The sequence below is a fragment of the Geospiza fortis genome, unplaced genomic scaffold (genome assembly GCF_000277835.1).
Source record: "Geospiza fortis unplaced genomic scaffold, GeoFor_1.0 scaffold12, whole genome shotgun sequence".
In the NCBI taxonomy this organism is placed as follows: domain Eukaryota; kingdom Metazoa; phylum Chordata; class Aves; order Passeriformes; family Thraupidae; genus Geospiza; species Geospiza fortis.
Genome location: NW_005054323.1, coordinates 6,489,208 through 6,516,285, shown reverse-complemented (window position 1 = coordinate 6,516,285; position 27,078 = coordinate 6,489,208). Strand labels below are relative to the sequence as shown.

General features: G+C 36.6%; 1 protein-coding gene across 1 annotated transcript in view; it reads right to left on the bottom strand.

The window, feature by feature from the left end:
- MPDZ (multiple PDZ domain crumbs cell polarity complex component) overlaps positions 1-27,078 on the bottom strand; it is an 85,285-nt gene that overhangs the window by 43,727 nt on the left and 14,480 nt on the right. The window contains 13 exon segments of the mRNA XM_005420893.2: positions 834-1,121; positions 3,931-4,089; positions 6,595-6,711; positions 9,114-9,323; positions 12,042-12,227; positions 13,189-13,356; positions 14,549-14,695; positions 15,400-15,479; positions 17,394-17,483; positions 18,791-18,986; positions 20,631-20,719; positions 23,070-23,184; positions 25,888-26,091. Of these exon segments, the coding sequence (XP_005420950.1) occupies positions 834-1,121; positions 3,931-4,089; positions 6,595-6,711; positions 9,114-9,323; positions 12,042-12,227; positions 13,189-13,356; positions 14,549-14,695; positions 15,400-15,479; positions 17,394-17,483; positions 18,791-18,986; positions 20,631-20,719; positions 23,070-23,184; positions 25,888-26,091 (2,049 nt within the window).

Here is a 27,078-nt window from a genome sequence, read left to right as displayed (position 1 = left end):
TTGCCTTACACAAAACCCATGCACATAAATAAGTCAGATTCCTTATACAGATAGAAAATTCAGTTCACCAAAGATCAATATTTTCATCAAAGATCATAATTTCTGTTTTCATTCAGGCAATGTACCACATCTATCATAAAGCACATTTTAAATTTAGAGATATCAAAATTAGTATAATGAATTCAAGGGCTTCACATTCATTCACCACAGATGTCTAACAATTTGCCAGTACTAAAGTAACAAATCCTGTAAGAAATTGCAGCTCTTTTAAGCATTTCTTAATAAATCACTGAATGGAATAAATAAAAAACATATGTCACAGTGACTGTCATATAAAGGAAAATTATGTTTGCACACTGCCCTATCACAGATCAGTTTGTGAGCTGAACTGCACAGGCTTACAAGAACAGCATGATGCAAGACATTCACACCACCCCCCCTTGGCTTCCTAGGCCCAATTCCAGCTGTGCACCTCCTATGTGCACTCATGTCCCTGTGAAGGTTAACAAGGGCTAAGAAAACTCCCATCCTGTCCAGGAGGTACCCAGCAGCCTCTCATGATGCAAGGTCTGAGAAGACTTGTATATACCGCCGTACAGCCAGCCTCTGAGAAAATACTGTCTTGATGACAGCAAAATAAATTCTGTTTGTTTTGGAAAGGTCTATATCCCAAAGTTTTGATGTGAGCTAACATATTCAAAGGAAATTAATAATCAAAGAAATATAGATGGCTATTGGCTTGTGACAATTCCTGCAAGAAATTCTTTGGTCTAATTACAGCCTTTCTGTATGTTTTTTAAATGATTGTAAAAAAAAAAGGCAAATAAATTTACTTTTTCATTGGGATCAAGCTGTGTGGTAGTAGCAAGGCTTGTATTTAGTACAACTTCTGATGCTGTCTGAGATGTTGCCCATGTTGCTGTATTTTCACTTTCATTCTGGTTGATATCTGAAACCTCCAGAGTCAGAAGATCTATTTTATTACAATCACTTGCAGTTTCCAGGCTACTGTCCACTACAGATTTTTCATCTCTCAGTCTCTGATTCAGATTCATGTTGTACAGATTCTTCTCAGATACATGGAAATCACCTGCAGCATTTGGGCACTCCTCTCCAACAGACTGTTCAACACAGGAGATAATGAACAATCATCATTCATTTGTAGTATAGTTCAAAACCACATTTCATGCTAAAACCTTAAACAAAAACTCATCTCATAGAATTTAAACATACTGCTGTGAGATCAGCAAGACCAACCTCATCTGCAGTTCTCTACAGACATTCATTCTACTATAAAGTGAACTTGATTTCTTAGACCATTTCTTCTGCTTTATAACACCAGAAATCAGCACAAGAAGTTACTCTAACTTGAATAACTTCATTAAGTTTTTAAAATTCAAGCATACAGTTGTTTTTCTCAGGTGAAAGAACTCTGCAAGACCAATGTCTTTACTTTCAGCACACTTAGCAAGCAAAGAGGAATTTCAAGCAGCTCAGACAATAAGAACACAATGTTATCTTCCATTTAACTCAGCAGAAACTTTAGGACTTCTCTTCCTCAGAGAGTGACAAGTAAAAACTGGGTCAAACCACAGCAAAAGGTAAATATGGGGGATTTGAAATGTGACAACAATGAAATACAATAATGCAATTGCAGAAGCTTACTAGTTAATAATTATTGCAAATCTACCAATTATGGCTGCAGTACTAGGACTAAGTTCCCTACAAATTTGTTTAGACTTCCAGAATTCTGAGACCATGACTTTGAAATGTTTCAAGGGATTCCAACAATCTCAACATTCTGGAAAAAAAACCCAAACTTCAAATATTCTCTAGCTGACCTTTTAAAATAAGTTATTTTAAAAACAGTTAGGCCATTAGATTTTAAAAAGATATATCAAGGACTCAGAAGTTAGACTTAGAGGCTCTGTATCAATATTAGAGATTTTTTTCTGAAATGCAATAAGAGAGCTCAAAATCAACTACCTCTATCTGTCCTGTTATCCACCAGTCCTATTAACTCTTCTATTGCTTCTCCAAAAAGCTGAGGAGATGTGCTTCCCAGGATTTGGGGATATTTTGCAACATTTTGTCTCAAGAGCCCTAGAACTCATTTTTGTCAACTTTCATGAAGTACATACATGCTTGTTCTGTCTCCAGACAAGAATCAAAAAAGGCTTACCAGTAAATAAGTCGTTTAAGTAATAGCTGAGAAGATAATTGAGTAGAGCCTAAATACAACTAATCTGCATGATATAATCAATGACATAATTTCCTACCTTTTTGAGAACAAAATACTACAATCTATTTAAATTATTTTACAAGGTCTCAAATGCAGCTGGGACACCTACTCTTAAGCTTGTTTCGTATCCATTTCCAAATCAGTGAAAACAAGAAAATCATACTCAACATTTATTTTGTATGCCATATATTAAGAGTTGCATCATATGCTCATTTTTGGTTTTGTTTCACTTAAAGAAAAGCCAATGATGCAATTTTTCAGGACAAACACATTCTCAGGAATTCTTAACTATAGTAACATGTGGCCTCACTAGAGCATCTGCATTGTTTAAAATAGGTTTTTCAACACCTATTTTAAATGCAACACCAAAGTGACCTGGCAGAACCTGCCAACTGCCCTGCAGCCAGAAATAACTGAAATACCTTTGCATTCCTCACAGCATCAAACAGTGCTGTTTTAATTATTACTGCATTTTCCTTGCTTCAAAAGTCTTCATTAATGAACAGATCTCCCCACTATGTTTGTTTTTTGAATCATGAATAGGCTGCTTGATGAGAACTTCATACTCACTTCATACTAGTGTACAGAGATGGACAACGAAAAGTCAGGACCATGGTATTTTAATAGAGTATGTAAACCAAAGCTATCTTTAAGTCAATGGTGAAAATAACTAAAGACTTTCTAGAGCCTCAATATGATACATAATGTAAATCCAGTCTCTACCTCACAAAATACTTCTAAGCATGTAAAATGAATAATCCATTTAAGTAACAATTACGGAGTTAAACAATGCAAGCTGTCCCACTGGCACAGCAGAAATGTGCTCTTCTGTGGATTAGGAGAAACCATTAGAAGATTAATCTTGCTTTCTAACCAGCACCTCATAAGAGCTAAACATATTCCAGAAAGGTTAATGGGAGTTACTGCAGCTCAGGTGTGCCAGAAAAAGCAGCAGCTACTCTATTCAAAACCACAGACTGCAAACCCACTGGTTTTCAATGAAGACTGCTAGGAGAATGGAATTGGAAAGGTCTAGGTTAGTGATATTAAAATCTAAAGATTAAAAAAAACATGAAAAACCATGGAAAAAAGATAATGCAATCAGGTCATTATGGGTATGTGACTAAGAACCAAAAAAACTATTATCTTCTTAATACTCTGAAATAAATCTTCATTTATTGCTTTACATAAAAACTATTAGCAGAGTTTTGACATACATAGATTTGCTTTTCATGACAGCATCATTATGAAAATTTCATTCAAAACCACAGAAACAAGCAAATTATGAAGCATAAAAGTAAAAATAAGCATGAAAATTTACTCTTGCTTTTCATACTAAAATATAGAGCAACAGAGTAATTATGTGTTACCATTCTTTACTATGCTTTGAATGACAATTATATTTTTCTAGCAGACTGCTCACCACACCTTTAATACTACAAATAGCTCACCATACTCCGGCTAAATCATGCTTTATTTAGCAAAAATCCAAGCTTTGTGCCTTCTATGTGCCTCTCTCTTCAACAAAGACATCTTCAAGACATCAGCACTACTCTAAACAAAATTTTACCCTGCTAGCAAATAGAGCATTTTTAACCAGGATGACACAAAATATTTCTACCTGATAATACAGCCTGCTCACACTTAAAATCAAAGTTTGCCGTCAATAAAACCATCCTCAACTTTACCTTGGGAGTTGATAATGGAAGAGAGAAGCTGTCGTTCACTTCACCGCTACAGGCACTGTCATGCAGAGCTGTCACTGAGTTCTGGAAGACGTCTCTCTCCAGAGAATACTGTGATTCTAAAGTGGACTCATCCGCTAGATCTGCCTCGCCAGAGTCCACCTAACAACAAAAGCAATTCAATCAGCCAGGCTGCTGCCATCACACCACTTAAGCCCTAAACACATGCACACCAGCCACTATATACTGATACTTTTCTTCTTTTTCTTTTTATTCCATGTTTTAGATTGAAATTACATTTGCACACTGCAGCAGGAAAATTTTCTGTTTCCAGTAAATGTGTGTTACTACTTCTTCAAAGGTTGCAAAGAATATCTGAAGTAATGCAAGAGTCTGAACCAGAGTAAGTTGTGGGCTGAGACATGCTCATGCCTATTAATAGAAGTACAAAGTGTTGGGAGAATTCTGCTGTACTTCTTGGTGTCTATATTTTGATTTCTTTAGACCTTCTTTTCTTTTTTCTTTTTAATTTTTTTTAGCATGGAAAAAATAGTGAACTTCACTTGGTGCTGCATGTCAGGAATGTTCTCTTCACTCAATTTCTTAGGATCAGTTATTTTTAAACTCTCTTAAAAACAATTTTGAAAACTACAGAGCTTTAAAGTGCATTTATATGAAAAAATCATTATGCGATTTTTTAACAGATTTTAAATTATTTTGCTTTTGACAACAAAATTACAAGAAGGATTCATATATTTTTATTACGCTTATATAAAAATAAAATTTTTAAGTTTCAGACATTTACATGGGCAGTATTTTTGCCCTTTTTTAAAAATGAAACATATTTTTTTCAAAGACTCATATTCTTTTAAATACGAGAATAAAATTAAGCCCTAAACCCCCTAATTTATGGTGCTTCGTACACTACACTGATTATTATTTCATCTCCCTGGCAGAGCTCAAGAACATATTGTAGGCCAACAAAATGATCACTGGATTAACAGCCATGCTCATATCATAAACTTGTATGAAGCAGATGAGTGCACCCATCTACTGAGATGGAATCTAACTTGTTTTTCAGCCCCTGTGGTTAATCATATTATGAATCCATTATAGCAGTAGCAACAATCTGCAGTAATTCAACACACTAATTCCTTTTCAGGGTATAAAGGATTATTTTTTTATTATTTCAAGCCTACACACTTAACTGCTAATCCAAACTGCTTCTTTGCTGTAACTCGCTCTCAGCTCATCTTCTTGAAAATGCATATAAGTTTTATCAAAGCTATGCCCTAAAAAGCATTGAGAAAATTCAGGACATATCTGTAAAACCTGAGTACCAATCTGTCTATGAAAAACAGTATCTCATATGTGCACTCTCAAAACATATCTTCAGCTGGGTGACTGCACATTAGTTTCCCATTCTGCACATTTAATTAAGACAACTGACAAACTTGACTGACAATTTTAATATGTCATGTATTTTCATTGCTTTTTTCACAAGTTTTTTTTTGAAAAAGCACAGATGGAAGTCAAATTTTTAGACAGTTTTAATTTGATCATTTCAACACATCTTCAATTAAAGGTTATTTAGAATACAAAACTTGTGCTTCTTCTAAACGAATGGAGCAAGAATAATACTGTTACCTAACTGCTAAAGGTAACAAACTGAAGAATTAAAAACAGGCAGTCTTGTTCGAAAGCAAGCTATTAGGTCAGCTTGTCATATACAAATGTGAAAAAACAGCAAACTTGCTGGAAGCAGTAATGCAGAGATTTTCACCTTGACAGGATGCATTTCAGGTTTTTGTTCAATTTTGACTTTTTCTCTAACGAACTAAGTTCTCATGTTTAGAAGTTGCTTCCCTGCTCAGGTCCCCAGAAAATGAGGGCCTAATAATTTCAACATCAGACCCAGAACAGAACAAACAACCATGAGAATACACACTTGGAATACATATGTATTCTGTGTTGTTGCTTCATTGGTTTTTTTATTTTATTTTGTGGGAGGAGAGGTTGGGGGATTTTTTGCTGTTCTGTAGTGCCCTAGGTCCTGTGTCTTTTTAATCTGAGTTCTTATTGGCAACTTCTGGGCTACGTAAGGCACTGAATGCTCAGGTAAGCCGCATTGTTCATACAAGTGAAGACCTTTTGACCTTGTAAACCTCATAATCACTGACTGATGTTGAAGGCTGAAGAATATTATTAGGAAGAAGTATTTGCAGCTTTTGAAGACAGAGTATTCCTTGTAACGCTGGATTACATGCAAAAAGGGAATATCAAAAATCTTCCACAGTAGAAAAGTGATGTATTACGATACATAGAAAAATAAGCACGCGAACATTTATCTACAAAGGTGAGATTTCCAAAGGCCTGCTCAGTGCATGCAAGGACAAGTGGATAGCCATGCACTTTTGGAAATATCAGCAGTGACCATATTTTTTTTTCCCCAGCAGTGAACATATCAGAGGCCAGATTCACAGCTCATGCAAAAAAACGAAGCCTCTAGACACCAGTTTCTACAAAGTCAGAATCCATCCCACCTACGGTGGATGAGTAATGTGGAGACAGTGAACACTAAAAAATAAGCATGGACAGTGACAAGGCAACTCCTTTCACTACAAAATGCAAAGACTGAAGAAATCTGTGGTAAGTTGGGCCACTAACCAGAGCCAGCTCAGCATGGAAGAGGGCTGCATCAGCTGGCCCCTCCTCCTCAAGTGACTGGGCAGTGTAGAAAAAGCAATCTTCCTTAGCAGAGACATAGCCTTCCTCAGGTGAAAGCTGCAGAAAGAACGAAGCTCTGAGTTGGATGAGTGGCCTGGACACAGCAGGTGCAGTGTGCATTCTGCGAGAGGGGCAGGGGGCTGTTTAGAAAGGTAAATGGATTCCAAATGCAGCAAAGAGATCATTTTAATCACAGTCACAGTATTCAGTGGGTAAAGAGATTTTTTTTTCAAATTTACCTGAATTGATTCAGCTTCACACCTCATTCTAAAACCCCAAACAAAGAAAAAGTTCTCTCCAGGTATACCACAGAGCCCACAACTTAAGTCTAGGCTCATTTTCAGTTTCTGGTCTTAATAAAGATATAGTAAAACTGCCATCACAGCTGCCAACAGAGAAAGAGCCTAACAGCAGAGGTCTTTATAATCTTGCTAGCCACAGAGCAATCTTGCTTGCAGGCAGGAAGACTTCATCTACTCTCTGTGTTTTACAATTGTATCCGTCAGCCTCTAGAGGACAAAACGTAATTCTGACTATAAACCAAGACATTTTTCCAACATAATTTGATAGCAGGTACATTTGTCCAGTACTGCAAAAGAAGCAGGGATTATTTGCAACATTTAATTACTTGGCAAACTTAATACATGAAATATTGAAGTGCAAATGCTGTATGTTTACGACTTTAGGGAAACAAAACCCCCATGTGTTTTCTCTTCTAGAGTATGAAATTTTGATTGCAATTAATATGGAGTGTCCAATTAAAAAAAATTAGTTTAGCAGAGCAAGTTAAAATGTACTCTCTTACTACGAAAAGCAAAGTTTCTGGGAACTTAAACAACAGACATTCCCTCCCACTCTGTCCACAAAGATCTGCTAAGAATGAAAAATTGGTATCTACATCCATAAGGGTTACAAGATTATCAATTTATGAAAAGCAAAAATGAACCCTTAAACTGTGCTTGCACTTACTAGAGAAAGGTATCTTCTTTGTATGTATGAACTAATGCCATTCTCCTGATTTGAACTTAACCCACCAGGGATGCTCGTTCGCTAGCATTCTTACTGCGATACTATCTCAGTGACCATAGGTAACCTTTGACCTCCTTTTTCAAATTGTTCCAGACTACCTTATAAAACCAAACCTGAAATAACCAGTTAGATGGATACAAACTGAAGACTACACAATATAACATAAACAAAGTGTGCTGTTTAAATACAAAGATTGCATAGATACTTGTGAGGGGCGGGAATGTTAATGGTTAATGCATCAAACATTTGCCAAAGCAGCAGGTACTTTGCTGACCAGGCACAAAGCAACCACCCAGCTACTGACGGGGTGCACACCCACCACCCAAGGCTACAAGCTGGGTTTTGAGCCAGATAAGGGAAGAGGCTGGTAAAAAGCAAATCCTGCAAGGTGCTATAGTGCTTTTTATCATGTCCATGTCCTTACACAAGTGGCTCAGGTGTGAAAACTCCCCTCTAGAGACCTACCAGGACACCCACATGAAGCCTGAAGGTATTCATGCCTTCTCACGGACTAGAATTGGCTCAATTATGCTAACCTGAGAGGAAGCTGTAACATCTTAGGTGTCATAAACTATCAAAGAGAGAAATGCCCCGTGATCTATGGTGTTACATGAGACAGTGTAAAACTCTCCACCACACGGGAGGTACTTGGGCATTCTCACCTAGCCTGAGCATGTATTAACTCACTGAACTTTGTGTTTCATGGGTTTCCCCCATCCCCAGTGGATCAAGACTGCGACCAGCACTTTGAAGGGGCACTGAAATTGCAACAATCAAGTCTTGTCACTGGATCCATGGGGGACGACTATATACCTTTCTACCCTTATTTTTTCTTTTTCTATTTTTTCCCATATACATTTTCTGAAGTGTTATTTTTTTGCTTTTATATGGTTGCATTTCTAACCAAAATACCTACATTTTAAAATTTGCCAAGTATTATTCTACCTTTAAGTTCTTAAGCTTGCAAGTAAAAATTTGCTATTGAACCTCTTGAAAGTTTTCTTGTTTCTCTCACACAACACCCAGAACAAATAAAACAACCTCCCCAAGCAGAACAGCAGCCGTAACAATACTATACCTTGCAAAGCAAAGGAATTGGTAAATTCCATACAAATCAAAACCAACTTTATGTCACCATCTCACATATTCAGAGAACCATGTAAAGTGTACAGTGTACAATATTACGGCAACTTTTAGCCCTGAAAGACTCCGCTGTTTGCAAGGTGCTTTGCTGTTTTTTCATCTGCAAGACAGGTGCGCTAGGCCCTGCAATCACTACACCAGCAATACCCAGGCCACTCCTGCATGTGAGGTTATAGTTGGGCCACCCAACTGTACCTCAAAACACACAAAATGTATGGAGAGGTCAGGATCAACATGTACCATCTTCAATTACATGAAAAATACACACTGAACTCCCAAATCCTTACAGGCAATGGTTTGGCAACTCCTATTTTAACTGTTCCTGTTGGGGCTCCTTTCAGTGCTTGCACTGCTTCCTCCAGGCTGCCATTTTCCAAGTTGATATCGTTGACAAACATAAGCCGATCTCCAGGAAGAAGTCTGCCATCTTGCTCAGCCACACCCCCGGGAACTAATGAGCGAATTACAATTACAGTGTTTGCTGGATCAACAGGATCCTAATTAAATAAAGGGAAGAAAAATATTTAATTTTTTTTACTCTTTTATATCTTGAGAGGATAATTTTTATTCATGACCTTTTATCAACTAGAGTTGTGTTATTAAGAAATGTTGCCCTCCTCTAGATGAACCTTCAGTAGGAGCGAACCATCCTGATTGTACTGTCCATATATTTAGACCTCCACTTATTTTTAATTCTTAAATGTGAAAATTATTTCTCCTGTCTAGGTGATGTTCCATCATGTATCTCCAATTTAAAATACTACTATATGTGCACAGTGTCATCCATGCACATCAGAAATTCATAGATTTCCTACTGTAACAACAGTGTTGCAAACTCCATCCTCCCTTGCACTCAGAGGACACAGGTAGGGAATGTAGACTGGGGCAAATGTAACACATGCACTCTAATGGAATGAATTACTTATTTTCAACACCTGACTTATACTTCATGATATTGCTCAAATGAGAAAGCAGTTTTCAAGAGGCAAGGTCTTGTGCATGCCTAGTTAAATACTTACATGAGAGAAGAACACACCAATATAGGACTAATCAACAAGACAAAACAAAGTGATGTTTCCTTTTAAGAAAGAAAACTGCTCTTAAGTGACCATCCTCCAATATACTGATTTTTATTAAAAAAAAAAAAAACTAGTATCAAATATTAATAACAGGAATCTATAATTCTGCTATAACAATTATCACACATGCAAAAAATTTCTGCAATTCTTACAGAACTACATTCACAAGTAACATCATGTTAATACTTCTAACATGCATTTCACTTGAGAGCATGAACAGAAAAAAAACCCAAAAAATGTAACCCTGTAACAGTTTTACTGAGAACAAAAGTAGGGAAAAGCAAACATCTACAAACCAGCATGCAGCTGTAACAAGTTTTCATGTCAAGATGTACATCTGAAAGGACAGACACCATCAAAGCAACATGAAAATGGCACAGGAATAGGGAGACCGTTGAAAGCTGGTGCAAGAGAGAAGTGTTGATGGAGGGAGGGAGGGAGGGAGGGAGTAAAGGAAAGAAGGAAGGACATCAAGAAGACCCTTAACACTTGATGACAGTAAAAAAAATGCCATGGAGCAATAAAACACTTCCCAAGTCAAAATATAACTAGCAGTGCTGCTGAGCATTGACATATTCCTTACTATTTTAACAGTAAATACTTACACTGTCACTTTAGATGGCACTGCATGACACATTTTTTGGGAAAAAAAAAGAAACAAGCCTGTCTAGTCTATGTGACAGTCTTCCTTAGGATTAGAAATTATGCAGACCTTTCTACAGGCCTGCCATGGTACAAAACATAAGGAATGCATTAGTACGAGCATAATTCTCCTTAAGTTTAGTTCACCATTCATTAAAAATGAATTGAGAATTTGATGGAAACAGAAAAATAGAAATGTAAGTCTCCCCGTAAATTTACTGTTCACAGTCTTGTAGGAAAGCAAAACTTTGGTGACAAAGTGAAATATTTTACTGCATATCAAAGGAGAGAACATATGATGGCACCCAAATATTACAACAATAAAAAAAAGCTAAGGGTCAGAAAGCTCACTAAAGCTGGAAGACGTATATTTGAAAAATACATTAACCAACTTAAGGCATTTCCCACAAGCCTTTAGTACTATTATCCATTACCCATAAACAAAATTCAGCCACTAATCACCCACCATTTGTGTTAATGCTAAGAAGAGGCGGAAGTAAAAATATCTCTACTGAATGCTGACATGGACTTAGGCTCATCTGTGATGTCTCACTGCAGAGCATCATAAGCAACACTTTAAAGAGTAGTCAGTGCTCAGCATTCATAAAAGACACTTTACTATGCCTTTATCCTTCACATTATTACACTACACTGCTCTTCACTTTATCAGTGGGCAAATGCAAAATCTAAGCCATAGCTTAATTGTAAGGAGTGTCCTGGGGCCATAACTTCCCCCTGGAAGTTACCTCCACATGTAAATGCATATCTATGGACAAGATCCAGCGGAAACCTGGAAAGAGATGTGGCCCCCACAGCACCACAGAACAGCTCAGCAAAAGCCTACATTGACCTCAGGGAGAAACTACTTGATATTCAATTACAAATTATCCACTGGAAAACTGGGAACAGGAGGAATATTTGTTCTGGCATCCTTACCAAGTGAAGGCAAGAGTCAGGCAGTGAGCTGTTGACTGAGACACACCAAGAAACATATTTTAGATATCCAGGAATTCTGAAGTCAAACACAAAATGAATGGGGATGTTTAAGCATGTGCTCGACAGACAGCAGCTAAGCAAGGGATTTCAGAATTACAGTTCTGGATTTTAGTAAATCCTGCTTTAAGCATTTAAGTCCTTTATTGGATCTTGCCCTAAACACTCACTGCAGGTGCAAAATACATGGCTAAATGCCTAAATATGCTGGCTACATAATTTGTTGTCCTTGGGTCACTAGAAGACAGGTTTCTGAAAACCCTAGCATATAATGGATTATCTGTTTTTCTGAACCAGTATTACCATCATCATTAGAAACTCCAGACTTAATACAATGAGAGGAATATGTAATATAATTACTGGAATGCCTACCGGCTGTGATTAGCTCTACTCTATTGCTTGGTTTCAATTAATGTTTACCCTTAAAATGCATAGAACATACTGCAAGATCCAAACAATATGAAGTATTTTGTCCTCCATCCAAAGAAGTGCAGAAATTACCTGATAGTCCAATATGCTAAATCCAAGCCCCATACTCCCTTTCTCCAGCTCAATGTGCTGTACTTCTGTTTCCCACATTGCCAGAGATGAGCTTTGCACCTCTTCCATACTCTGACCCTCATCAGCTGTTTCCAAAGTTGTTCCCTCTGTGTCTGAGGAGCCAATGAATCCAAGTTCTATGTGACCCTGAGAAAAACAGTAAATGTTCACCAAAAAAATGTAAACACTTGAGAATCTTTAGAGACAAAACCCTGATATAAAACCTAAATGATATCTCTAAACACAGAAGAAGTGCAAGCACTCAAGAGATTTAATAAACACTGATAAACCTAGCGCAAAATTCAAATATCCTTCATAGCCAAGCTGCAAGTATATTAAACTGCTCACTACAAAAATATTTACAAAATGCAATTTCTGTCAAATTAAAATCTTAAAAAAACTTTTTTAGTATATGCATTCAAATATATGGGAAATATATGTTATTAATGGTATGTCTAAAATATGACTTCATTAAATATAATCATATTGACAGTAGCCAGCATATTTAATAAAAGTAAAAACAAACAAATATGTACATACACAAACTTTTCTTCACTAGGTTTCATAGAGAAGTTTAGAAACTATAAGCTGAATTTGGTGCCTTGCTCAGAACTCAAAGTTAACTGTTTCTCATTTCATACAAATGCTATTACTTTGTATACTACACTCTAGGCCATTCCTACATGTTTAGTTCACCAGGCTCCCCAGAGCTGTGCACTTACAAGTGACAGAAGTGTCAGTCAAGGAAAGCAAACACAGTTATGCGCAATGCAAACCCAGTTAGCAAAGTTCAAAACTAGATTAAATACATTCAGATTCTAAAGAACCCATGTTCAATTTGCTACACTCCTATATCTTGCCTACAGAACAAGAAGTACAGTACTTAGAGACATAGCCCCACATCCTAGAATATCTTTGCCTATGACCAGCCAGGATTCATATCTTCTGAAGACCTAAAAGTAGCATATAAACATTATTTGCTGATTCCTATTAGACTGGCTCCAATTCCAAACATATTAAAATATATTTCTAATCATATAGAAGAACTTCAACTTTTTTTTTTCTCAAGGAAACTGTCATTTTTAGTGGTTGTTTAAAGACAAAATACCTTTTCTGTGAGCTGAACCTCAGATAGGCTTAGACTCTCCAGTATTTCTGGTTGAGTAACAGGTGGAGCTATTGGACGACAGCACACCATTGTCACCTTAATAGGTAGCTCTTTCAAGATACTGACCACATCCTTGTGGTTTTCTCCAAGCAGGGAGATCTCATTCACCTCAATAAATAAAGAATACACACTGATTAGAACTATAGTGTATTTCTAAGCATAATAACAAAAATGAGTAAAAAAAAAACCCAAGCAAACCCCAACTCACTAATCACCTCATAAAAAAAAGTAAAATAATAGCAACAAAAATCCCCATGCTAATAGACACTTCCAACCCTTAATTTCTACTCAATTTGGTGCTCAGTACCAAGGTACATATTGAACTAAATGCATGTATGGTCTTTTAAAATGCATGGCACTGCCCTACAAACACCATATACACGCTACCTTCATGTTTCTTGAATTAATATAAACCAAATTCACATTTTAATTATAAAAGAATATTTTAGAAAAGTAATTAGATGTTTAGTCCCTTCATTGAGTTGGGATAATCCTACTGAATCTTAGCACTTTTGCTACATACTCTTTTTTGGTGACTGTCTTGGTTTCAGCTCGGATAGAGTTAATTTATTCTCACTAGTTGCACAGTGGTATGTTTTGGATTCAGTTTTGGATGAGACAACACACCAATGTTTTGGCTGCTGCTAAGCTGAAACAAGGAGTTTTTGATGTTTCACGCTCTGCCAGTGAGGAGGTACAAAAAAGGAAAAAAAAAAAAGCTATGAAGGAACACAGCTGGGATAAGTGAGCCAAAGGAATATTCCACACCGTAGAGCATCATGTCCCCAGTATATAACTGGGGAGTTAACTGGAAAGTGCACTGATCAGAGCACAGGGACAGGGTCTGGCACTGGTCAGCAGGTGGTGAACACTTCCATTGTGCATCACTTGAAGGTTTTTCTCCTTTCTACTATGACTATTATTATTATACTTCACTTTGTTTCAATTATTAAACTGCCATTATCTCAACTTACAAGGTTTTACTTTTGATTCTCCTCCTCATCCTAGCAGACTGGGGGTGAGTGCGGTAGGTAAGCAAGTGGCTGCATGATGCTTACTGGCCAGCTGAGCTTAGACTATGCAAGAGACCTTGGACTACTGAAAAATCAGCTACCAGTTAAGAAATGTATGTAAGCACATGTACTCAAATATATGTAAGTACATATGAAGTGACTACTCAACCACTAACTGGCATGCTGTTAGGCATACATCACTCCCATGGTCATAGTCTATGAGAAGAAACTTACTGCTCAAAAACCTTACTGAATGCAGACTAAGAAAAAGCAGTACTTTATCTTACTTCTAGCAGTTCATCTCCACTGAACAGCTTGCCGCTTCGTCCAACTGGCCCTTCAGGTAAGATAGATCTGATAAAATGGTGACCCACTGTAGCTTCAAGGCTTATTCCTAACCCACTGCTTTCACTAAATTTGTTAACCACAGCCACCTAAAATAAGACGAAGAAATGGTTACATTTGTCATATTTACAGCCAGATCTGTCACTTTCCACTTCAATTTACATGCAATTAGGTCAAAATTCCAGAAGTGAGAAACCAGAAGTACTATCATGTAAAATGGGGAGTCAGGTAAAAACTGACTCGTTGATCACCACTTCGCAATACACAAGTGCGAACTGCTTATGACAATAATGTATCTAATAATACATACTTCTGCAGACACTACATCTGTGACATGTTATCTCCTAAACTGAGATATTACTTTTCTTCTGTATCTACAGTACATGTTCTATGCATCATTTACATCATTACGTGAAATCATTTATTCAGTATGCAGAATGAGAATGAAGGTTCAAGTCCTAGCTAATGAAGTGAGCTTTGAAGTTCACATTAAATACTTTTTTCTCTAAACACATTTATTCTCCTGAAGCTAGAAAATCAGTGAAACAATAGTCATGGGCACAGTAATCTAACAAGTCTGCTACGGTTTTGATAAAATACAGAAAAATACATATCTATATTCAAGGTCTCTAATTAGAATAATCTTCTCAAGATACTAAGGAGCATATGTGTAATTTTCATACATGAAGGAACTAATGCAATACAAACATATTTCTATCCATATGTTGTCAACATAATAGATGCACAGATGAAAGAGATGCATATTTAACAAGAGTAAACAAAATTTACCTACCACTATTTCATAATTCGAACCCATGATCCTCTGCCACTTTATCTTTGCAGCTGCTTCTTCTGTACTAGTTAGCTGGAAATCTAAAATTTATATTTAAGATTATTGTGATAAAAAATTAAAAAACCTAGTCAACTCCTACAATTGATAAAGTATATGGAACATGCACAATGACACAATCATTCCCATGATGCCAGAACTCTCCTAAATATGATTAAAAACTTGGCATGTTTAGTCTCACCAAGCTTGGGGTTACCACAGCAAAAACTTGCAAAGCAGTATAAAGATTCCAATCATGATAAACTAACTGTGTATTTTGAAAGACGTGAAATTCAGCCAAATAGTTTGGTGGCTGGGAAGAAAAGATACCTACTAGCCTCAGAGTTGAGTCAACTATTTGCAATTTTTCAAGATAATAGGCACAAAGGAAATGAAAAGATTGTATTCAAGCCCTGTGTTAAATCAGACTACATGTGTGCTGATCAGATTAATTCAGGGGGATGGCTAAAATACTTAAAAATGCACACTGATCCTTTGGGACAGACCCTGTATTTTACCGAGAATGTCCAAAAAACACAATCTGGAGATATTTTTTTTTAATTTTTAAAACCATGAGCACAACTGTGAAAGGCCTTTCTGAAACTGTAAGCCCTAAAGGTCAGTAACAGAATGCAAAAAGTCCAAGTTCTTTGCTTTCTTAAAAATTATTTTAATAGCTAAAGAACAGTTACAAACTTGGAAAGGAAGGAAGCAGGAGAAGTACAGTGATACAGTGACAGGCTAGGTAGCAAACTGTGGCAAATCTTAATTTGACTGAAGTTTATTTGCAGGTTTGAAAAACAGAGAAATGCTTTCTTTGTGCTCATTTCCCCCTCATTCACATTGTCTAGGCTGTATGGCAGAAACCAATAAAAAGCAGTATTTAGATACAGCAGCCAGCAAACACAGCAAGTTTAACAGGATCGTACATACTCGAGGTCCATGGTCTAGGCTGTGTCTACAGTATCAAAATAAACTCTTCACATCTGAATGCTCATCACAAGCAAGGAGAAGAATCTTCATTACAAAGTTCTCAAAATCTCAAAGTGATTTTAGTAAGAATAGAAAATGACTAGGAGCCTCAGACAGTGTTTTAAGTCTAGTCATTGCCCAGAGACATTACTAAGTATAAAGTCAGATGTTGCATGGTATTCAATGAGGACAATACTTTCCCCAAAGCCAAGACACAGCAGTATCTAAAGGGAAGAAGTTAAAAAGAAATTCCTTCAGCTATCCCAGAAAATCAGAAAGCATGAGTTATGAAAAGACACATATTGCAGAACTTTTCAGTTCCTCCTTTTACTTCGGAAGCACGAAAATGTTACACATCAAGTTGACACATCAAGTTATGTCTAAATCTGAAAAACACATCATCACACAGGACCTCTGAAAATGCTGAACAGTGGTCTAGAAGATCAAACAGGAAAAACATACACAGCAGAAAATAGGAATTTTGACAAAAAGTATGGGAAAATTTGGAGAGTATCAGTAAACCAGAACTGACTGAATTTCAGACATTACCAGAGAATACTAAATGAAATGTAAGCTCAAGAATTTGAGAAAAGGAAATTCACCAGAAGATGCAGAAGTGCTGGAATGTAGCTGCACAGCTGCAGACAACTGGAAAGATAACAGGGAATGGGAAAGAAACTTTTTTTTCTAGACTAGACTAAGAGTAGATATGCAAAACTAGACAAGGAGAGGTTTGACCAAGTAGCCAAAGCAGACTGCTTCATATGATATCGTCAGCATATAATTATTTTCAGTCACATATAGTAGTCCTGTTCCTACAAAATTTACAACTAAGAGCCCATGATTAAATGTATGACTATTTTGACTTACTAGTTCTACCTCAGCTACAGAGCTTGCAGAAGATGGAAAGACACACAAAACACCTGATCTTTGTGTAAGCACATAGAAGGGCATTTTCACAGAATAAAATATTAAACCTTGAGAACCTGTTTCCTGTTGTTTCATGTAATCTCCAATATTTACCACACTGGCACTGCATGGCAATGATGGGGATCCCTGTTCTGTTTCATTGTTATCTGAAAAAAAGAAGAAATCTTTTCAGCTATTTAGCTATTTTATATGTCATAATACTTATCAAGCTCACAGGTATGCTCTGGGACACCAACTCTCTCCTTCACTGGACATCAGAGTACTCTTATTTGGCAAATGAAATCTGGCATGTATGGTCCAGAAGAAACATCACATTTCAAAGACATTGTCTTCTGTTAATGCATTGCTTTCTCCAGTGTGTTCAATGAAAAAATCCAACAAAAAAACCCACCACAACTATCAGTACCTGCATTTATATGACTGACTAAAAATACATCTAAATATAACATTCTTTAGCATTCCTGTATTAATTTCTTTTTTTTTCCTTTGTGCAATTCAGAAAGCTGACACTGAAAACAAAAATGCTTCAGCCTTGGAGACCTGCATACCTGGCATACTTTTCATATGCAGAAAACCTCTCCTACCACTAAATTCTGTTATGTTTGTTGTGACCTGTCAGATGTCTTGAACACTTGTTGGCTGGAGAAACAGCATCCTAAACACTGGCCTATACCTCTTGTTAATGGTGGCAGTGGGAGGATGAAATACAGGTAAGATGCTACTGGGTCTTCGAAAATCTTGTGCAAGACGGAGATTAGGCTTCTGTTGACTACTTGTGACATACTTTCACTGACATCAAACTATAACACAAGCAGCTATTTTGTGCTTCCAGCCCCGGTGCAGATAGATAACTTTCATTCACACACAGCGACTTTCAAGACGTGGCATGTATACTTAAATATGTGCAGAGTATGTAAGATAAAGCTGCACTAATCTCAAGTCATCAGCAGCAAAATTACTACTGGTCTTTGGCATCTGAACATTTTACACATGCATTTTCAATATCCTATCAGCCCCTAAATACAGGCTACTCCTCTCATTCCTCTATCTTGTAACAGGCAAGAGTAAAGGGGATGAGATTGATTACGCTCATCAAGGAGGATCTTTCTCTGATTGCTTTTGAATGCAGCTCTCACTCTTGAGTATGAATAAAACATTTGCTGCCTTCTTACCATTCAAAGATTTGCAGGATCAAAGGCTTGAAGCAATTCAGCCAGAAGTGCAATGCAGGAAAGAACTTCCAACACTCACTTTGAAAATGTAGCAAGTAATACCACCATGTCTAAAAGATTAATCAAACCATTGTAGACAAAACTCCAACCTCACGTACAGCAGCTACCCATTACCATCTGTAATGGCTACCCAGAATGAATCTGGCCCATTTTATTTACAGTTTGCAAGTGAAAAGAAAAATGTTTCAAGCCAACTTAACAGCAAAGCCAGGTTTAATTACCTTTGGCTGTGGTACTATCCCTTGTTTGGAATAGTAAGTCCTGCTCAACAGGAGCACTGAAGTCTTCCTGGGGTGGAATACGATTTTCCTGCTTAAGACCTCTTCTGATCAAAGTGAGCCGAACTGTTTGTCCCGTGTGCCGCAAAACATCAACTGCTTGCTGGTTAGTAAAACCCTGAAGATTTGTTCCATCCACCTGCAGGATCAAGCAGCTTTTCAGTTCACCCACAGAGAAAAAGTTCAGGGCAAAACAATGCAGTGAGCTCTAAGAATTTGTTAGACTAAGCAAAAAGCAAGAGGAGGGGCAAGAACAAAACCTCTACAGTTTTATGTAACTGGATATGCTAAGTACACCCACTGGAGTAGCCCAGAGCCAGGTGACAATCAGCACACAGCAAAGAGGGGAGGAGAAACCACCATGGTGTAGCCAGGCGGATCTAGCTCTGCAAGGTGGGAGAGGATATAGCATGTGCTGTGCAGGGCATATTGTACAGCCTGTCACTCAACCACTTCAGCCATCCCTACCTCTGAGGGATAATACTAGGTGAATAAACAACACAGCCATGGCTAGGAGTTCTGGAGAAACAACAAGGAGACACACATCGATCCAACAGGGCAGAAAGACCTACAGAGTGCAGTCATTCTGACGTCAAGTAAACTTAGATACAGAGAAGTCTACCAATGAACACCATGAATTCCAATTTACAAACAGAACACTGTTGCAAACGAGTAGACATTACCGCTGGTTCATCATTTTAAGAGTTTAAAGAATAAAATTTTGGCCTTCTCGGTTTGAAATTATTTTATTATCTCATTAACTCGGGGTTTTTTCTGAAATTCAAAACTTTGACATTTCTCAATTCTATCCCATTAGCCCTACCTAGCACCCACCATATTTTATTCTTCTTCTCCCTGCAAACTCCATTATATTCTATTATTTCTACATCTACATAACAGTGCCTTAAATTTTTCAAATACTTCTTACAATTCTCTGTGACTCCTGTACTTGTTTCTGCCTATCTACACAAAACACATCCTTCATTATTTTAAGTCCTCCTAAATGAAGAGTGAATCTCCTGGACCCTTAGTCATTTGTTGTCATTCTCTGAAATTCTTCTAAAGTAACTAAAAATCAGGTGTGACTATTTAATTTTTCCTCCACACTTAAACCATATTTAAAAAACATTTTTTCCTCTTCAGTGTCTGAGATCACTCAAATAGTTTTCTCCTTCTGCAGCTGCAGTAAAAGAAGAAAACAAACTTTGGAACAATCCATTTTAGGCATTTGTACTCAGCATGTAAATCATTACAAAAAATATATGTACTTCCACAAACAAACACACAGGCACTTCTGGAGAGCCCACAACCTGTTCTTAGAGCTGCTTTCACACAAATGCAAGGACAGACATATGAGAGACACAAAAATGCACTCCCTGCATTCAGGACCCAATTCCCACCACAAAACCAACCATATGGATGAAAATATGTTCTTATTTCTCTGAACAGCTAAAACTTCTGGACACAACTTCTTAAAATAATTTTGAAAACAGTTGCCCAATTTAAATCAGACTTTGAAATTTCACACTTACCAACCTCCTACTGATAAGGAGGGTATATATAATGATATAGTCTCACATACAACATTTTTTTGAAGAATTACAAGTTACACGCAGGTAGCATAATCAGAAAACTTGTGGTGAGATACTCTGTCAGGAAAGGACTCAGAACTGCAACACTGATACTGAGTATTTTAAACAAGTACTTCATGAGCTTTTCTTTGCAACATAAAGAAGCAGAGTCTTGTATACAAGCAATCTCAGTTCATCCTGCATTTACTTACAGCTATAATTTGATCTCCCACATGGATTCTGCCATCATGTTCAACAGCACTGCCTTTTGTAATGCTTTTCACAAAGATACCAGAAGGTTCTGGGATGAAAAAACCAGGGAAAATTAAATTAACTGATTTATTAAGAAATAATTTAAATAATGCAACTAAAGGCACCAATCAAAAAAGGGGGATAAAAAAGAAAAAACAATCCCTAAGTAAGATAATAAAAGAATCATAAAGAAAGCAATGATTTAAGAAAAACATATATATTATTTTCATCTTAAACAATGAGCCAGATTGTCTGTCTGCATTGGATCAGATTTAATTCAAAACCTTACAATGCCAAATACACAATTCCTGATGCAAAACAAGAAATATTCTAGCTTCCTTTAATCTAAATGTTGAAACCAGGATAGACAAAAAACATATTTCTGACTTTTGCCAGATTTGGACAGAACATTCAGCTTGAGTACACTAATCTGGTAATTTCTGAATTTTCTATGTACCTAATAAGAGCTTAAGAAAATGCATGTTTGGATTGCCATATTGATAAAATCATAAATGAACAGGAACACAACTTTATGTTTGAACCAATTTTTAACTGCCGTTATCACTATTTGATAAAAAGGTCACAAAGTTTTAAAAACTCAAACAGAACAAGAAAATTAAACAAAAAAACACCCATCAAAAACATTTTAGTTACTAAGTAGTTACTACTTTTGAATCAAAAGGAAAATAATACACAGAAAAAAAACCTGCAGAAGGGACATTTTACTAAAAGAAAACATTTCAAGAAAAACACACTTGCTTTGAAACAACTTCAACAGCTCAATAAAATACAAATATATGGAGTTCCTACATGCACATTTTGCACAGCTTACATTAAATCAGGAAAAATAACAGCATAAACAGGCATGAAATCACTCTGACGGTCTCAGGCCTTTAACACTGGTATCAGAAATCTTAATAGCATCTACTTTTTCTCAACAAACGTTCCCACTCTGTTAAATGAATATGCTTGTGAACATAAGATGTGAACGTAATACACTACAAAATGTATTTTGAAAGCTGCCACACCCTTCGCAGACCTCAAGCTAGCTTTTTACTGGCCCTCAATATGACAAAAGTTATAAGGAAGGAGGGTTAATGACTCAACCCAGCTTAGGAAAAAGAAGATTACATATATATTCGAGTCACCTCATTGACAAGTCTCTCTATTTCTGTCAGGTTTTGGGGTTTTTTTTGGGGGGGGAGTTGAGGTGGGTTTTTGTTTGCCCAGGCTTTGTGCATAATTACATGGCTGGTCCTCCTAACTTCCAAGCATTCTTATATCCTGTAACAGCTGTAAGATAACATGGCAAGTTATTTAGTTATTTGTCACTTATAAAAAATACAGAAATGTTATTTGTTGTCCAGTAGCTTTATTGGTCCTTCTCTGACAGCCAAGTTGTTCCACAGCTCTTATGCCACAAAACTGAGCTACCTAACTAGTTCCTGAGACACAGATATTCTCTAACATAGCTACATGCAGCACAGTCATTTTAAACTGAAGACCAATGACACCCAAACACCAAATCAGTCAAAATGTGCTCTCAGATCTATACAGGTTCTACATATTAATTTGTCCTTTGAAATTCAACTGGAAGTTGCTAAAGAGTGGACTTTAGTGAACTCTGACTGTCTGGGCCCGTGGAAGTCCAGTTATCTCTGATCCAAAAAAGTATATCTAGAACTGCCAAAAATATGGAATGTACCTATCCATGCATTTTTCAAACAATATACAAATCAAAGCAACAGCTCTTTGAGAAGCTTTATGACACATTCAAAAGACATCCCTTCCCAGCATTACTGAATTTGCCAAATTTCCCCCAAGGCAGTCTAAGAGAGTTCTGGATTATTTTTGTGAAAAATGTGGTAGAAATTACAAAGTAAAAATAAGCAACTGTCCATGAACATTTCTGCATTTATTTCTTTAAATAAACTTATTTATTGTCTGCCACAGCACACAGCTGAAGAAACATTTATTACATTTGGAAGTCAGTAAAGAATTTGTGATGTGCAAGCAGCATTATGCACATTGTTTAAAAATTAATAATAATCTCTAAAAACTAATCAGAATGCTACTGTGTTGCCTTGTAAGAAGGCTACCTCTAACAGAAAGGGCTCAAACTATTTTACCATTGTTTTTCAAAAACATGCAACTACCAAAAGTGAAGATAAAAAGAGATTTAAAAATACTGAGGTGGGATTTTTTAATAATATCAATTGCTTCTATTCTGAACATCCTTTTTACATAATGAAAACCATTCTTTTTCCTTTTCAAACTTCAAATAGATTTTAAATGGTTAAGGGTTCTTTTAGAGAAGTTATATCAAAATTAAGTCTTTGATGCACATATACCATAGTATGCAACAGACTGCATAAAAAAGTGCAGGAATCAACAATTACCTGATGTCTTGTCTCCAATGTAACCAGCAATAGTTATTCCTAAGCCCTGGTTGTTTTTATTGAGTTCAACATTGAATTTCTCCCCATCCTCACACCTATCAACAGAGGCATCGTCCTAAAAAGAAAAGGGGGATTAGAAAGGAAGCTCTTTTTCTTTAAAGATTCACCACATTCTTTAATGTCAGTAGCACATAAAATTAGATAAAACCACAAAAAATGAAGTATGAAATTTGCTTCTGTTCTTATTTGCTGTTCATCTGTCAAGCAAGAGGTAGGTAACATTCCTCATGGTAAAGCAATGCAGGGCAGGTCATATCCTCCTTCACCCCACTGCTCTGGGATGTTGCCTTCACCTTATCAAATCATTATTTAATTAATAAAATGATTGGTAAAATTTGCACAAATTGAACAATTAATTTCTTGTACCGCAAGTTACATATATATGTATATGAATATGTAGCTTGCTGATTTTCTGGGATCTCCTCAGAACTAGCTTTAGACTGCTGTGTTTTTGAAAAGAAGCAAAAAAACCACCCAAATTGTATTTTCTATTCTACTTGTCTAAATTTCTATTCATTAACTATAGGTGTCTTTTTAAAACTTGCAAATTTAAAATATGCTAAAAACTATCACAGGTCGGGCAATTATATTTCTTGCTTTTGAAAGGCTTAAAAATTTCATTTTAGCACATAATAATTATATTTCCAGCTAGGTAAATAATTACAGTCTTCATTAACACCTCCTATAACTCTCTGAATTTCAGTACCAATGGATTTTGGGTCTATTTAATTACTTGTTATTAATGAAAGTGGAATACGTATTAAAATCCTATTTTAACAATGGGGGTTTGTATTAAAAGTTTTTATTCTGCCCCTTCTGCATGCCAAATAACAGCTGATTTTTTTTAAGTGCCAATATGGCATATAACCAGGCAGATATTAACTAAAGCCAGTTTGACAAGGTAACTATGCACCAAAAAAAAACTATGCACCAAAAAGATTTCAGGAGAGCTATGATGCTACTTTCCAAGCAAATCTGACTTGAGCTCTTTATCCAAGCAACTCCACCAGAAACCAAACTGAACACAAGAAAAAAAAATAAACTTCTAACGTATTAATCATACCTCTCATTGATGATTAATTATTTTGGCCACAAGTAATGCCACTAAAAAAAGATCAAATTCCTATAGCCTCCTGAATTTATACAAGACAGACACCTGCAGGTAACATGACAAGAAGTGCCCATTTTGCAAAGCCAATCTGGTCCCAATAATAGTTTTAAGAGCATCATGAAGACTTCACCTACACCGCATCTGATAGGAAGAAACTAAAAGTCAAGCTGTTTGAATCATCATCTTCACTCCAGACCCAAATCAATGAGTTTTGCATGACTGCTAACAGGGGTGCTTCTTCCAAGAATGTGACTTTATGTAGGCAGGAGCAGTTTAAAAATAGCCTGCATCCTGCCAGGAAAGAAGTACCAAGAAAAAGGTTTTGAAAAGTATGGAAATTGGGAAGCTGGCAAACACCTCAAATTGTGCCCCTTTGCTTCTTTAAGCTATTTTGTCTGTATTAGAAATCGCATATATTCTGCAGCAGCAGACACATCTTCTAACATTGCGTCATATAACCTCAAAAAGGCAAATACTGCAGAAATAATGCACAGATCAAATTATCAAATTCAGCTTTTATTTTGAGAGATGCATTTCAGACAAGTAATACTAGCGCTAAATATTAATCTCTTTACCTAAAATGCAGAAAGGTTTTATATCTCTGAGCTGTAAAGACACAAAAGTACTAATTTGTCTCTTATCTTTGATGCTCAGAAATACCCATGTTAAAATTAACTTTCTTTACTTTATAGCCACAAATCAGGGGATGAATATATGTTAATTTTTCACAGATATCACTACAAAGGACAGAGACAAAATGATGGTAACACCATCTAAATTGTAACTTAATATCCATGCATAAATAGCAAGGACTTTTCTTCATATGTGACTTGACTCAATCCACATTGGAACTGAAGAAAATGTCCAGAAAAACAACAGGAAAAAGTAAAACAAAAAATTCTATCTAAGGCTAGGCTCAAAAACAACAAACCTTTTCTTCTCTCATTAATTTACTTGATATATTTACATTTAAATGTATCTGGTCATAGCAATATGTGGCAAAACAGTACTGTTTCTGAATCCCATGAAACCAGACTTTGTTACAAACATGCAAATTACCTATTTTGTAGAGGTTTTGAGCTGACAAGTCATGATAATATTTACAGCATTTTTTAAGTGGATGACAGTTGTAGAGGAGTAAAGATACAAAGTACAATCATCAGCAGGGGAGTAAGGGCAGGAGCTGGCTTACTTTTTTTAGAAAATATCTAGCAAATGAGCAGTGACAGGTGATGTAGGAAAGGATTAGCATTTGTGTGCTGCCTGGCACAGGGAGAAAAGTTCTGATGAACAGATTAAATTATACAGAAAAAAGGCAGACAGAGAGATGCTAAAGACTCAACTAGCTCAGTCCTGAAGAAAAGACAGCATTGCTTCAGTTGTCCCAATGTAATAACATACTCTTACAAGCAACTCAGAAAAAGTTGTTAATCAGATTATACTTATTGAAGTCCTAAACCTTAATCCCAAAAGTCTTCAAGAATACAGTTCCTTGCACTGTGGACTCATTACATTTAAATTCTCCCAGAATTGCGCTACTGGGGAAGAAAATCCTAGCTTCTGAGAACATAAACACAAAAGACACTCAAAGAGCAGTTAAAAAGAAAGGAAGTTTGCAATGGGTTACATATGTTCACTGTTGCTTACCTGTTTCTCTGGTGTAGAGGTGGGTACTGGTGTTCCTGGAGGAACTGCTGGTAGAAGGGGTTCCTCAACAGGACCTCTTGCAATTACCAATTTTACTCTATTTCCACACTGCCTTAAAACTTGTGCCACCTGCTCACTGCTCATTCCAGCTAGGTCTGTATCACCAATTTTCAAGATGTGATCTCCACTACACAGTCTTCCATGCTGAAGGAAAAATAATGACAAAAAAATGCCATTTCTCCCATGTACCATACAATTAGAAAAATAGCACATAGCTTTAGTCACTTATAAGACATATGAATCAGGTGACTTTTTTTGGATGCCAAGTCAATATCCTGATAACATGGAGAAGAAGGCTGCCTAATGGCACACAAGTTTTATTACGAATCTCCCCAGAGATATCCAGGAGATCCTTTTTCAAGACATCACCCAAACATAGAGAAAAAAATGTGCTTAGCTACAGTTACTCCTACTGGTATTTAACAATTGCATGTAGATTGCAGAACTTTGTGTTCCATTTTCAAGCACACGTTCAAAAAACAGAATACAAATGCATATTCAGGTTCACAGTGATACTAAAATCTACTACTAGTAGTAACAGGATTAACCATGACTTCAAAACAAAATTCATTTCTCTCTTCCTGTGATCCAGCTATCTAAACTGCTTTACACTGGTTTAGTCTCTTACTGATTAACCTTTAATTAATAAAAAGGCTTCATATGAATTTAGGCCATATGATGAGTGTTAAAAAGACAGGTTTGTAAAAGGAACCTATCGACCTGTTCAGGGGAAAGAGGACAGCAGTAAATGCTGTCCATGCCTCTCCAGGCCCTGTTATCAGGCCACTACTGCTATTGTTGGAAGACTGACCAGTCTGTGAGCTTACTCAATCCTTGACCATCATAAATGCAGCCCAAGGTACCTGTCCAATGAACAAGCTTGAAATGAGCTGTGATAACCAAACTCAATTCACATGACCCCTTCAAGCAAGAGCAGATCCTGTGTCTTGAAGCAGACACATGAAACCACATGCCTGCTCCAAACTTCAGTAAGCTCAGCAAAGAAAAGCAGATGCTCTTAGCTATTAGAGCACAGAAAGTCAATCTTTGGAATCCCCACCACCCCTGATTACAACCAGTACACTCGTAAAAGAATTAAGACTCTAAATGCACACAACATGTACAATGTTA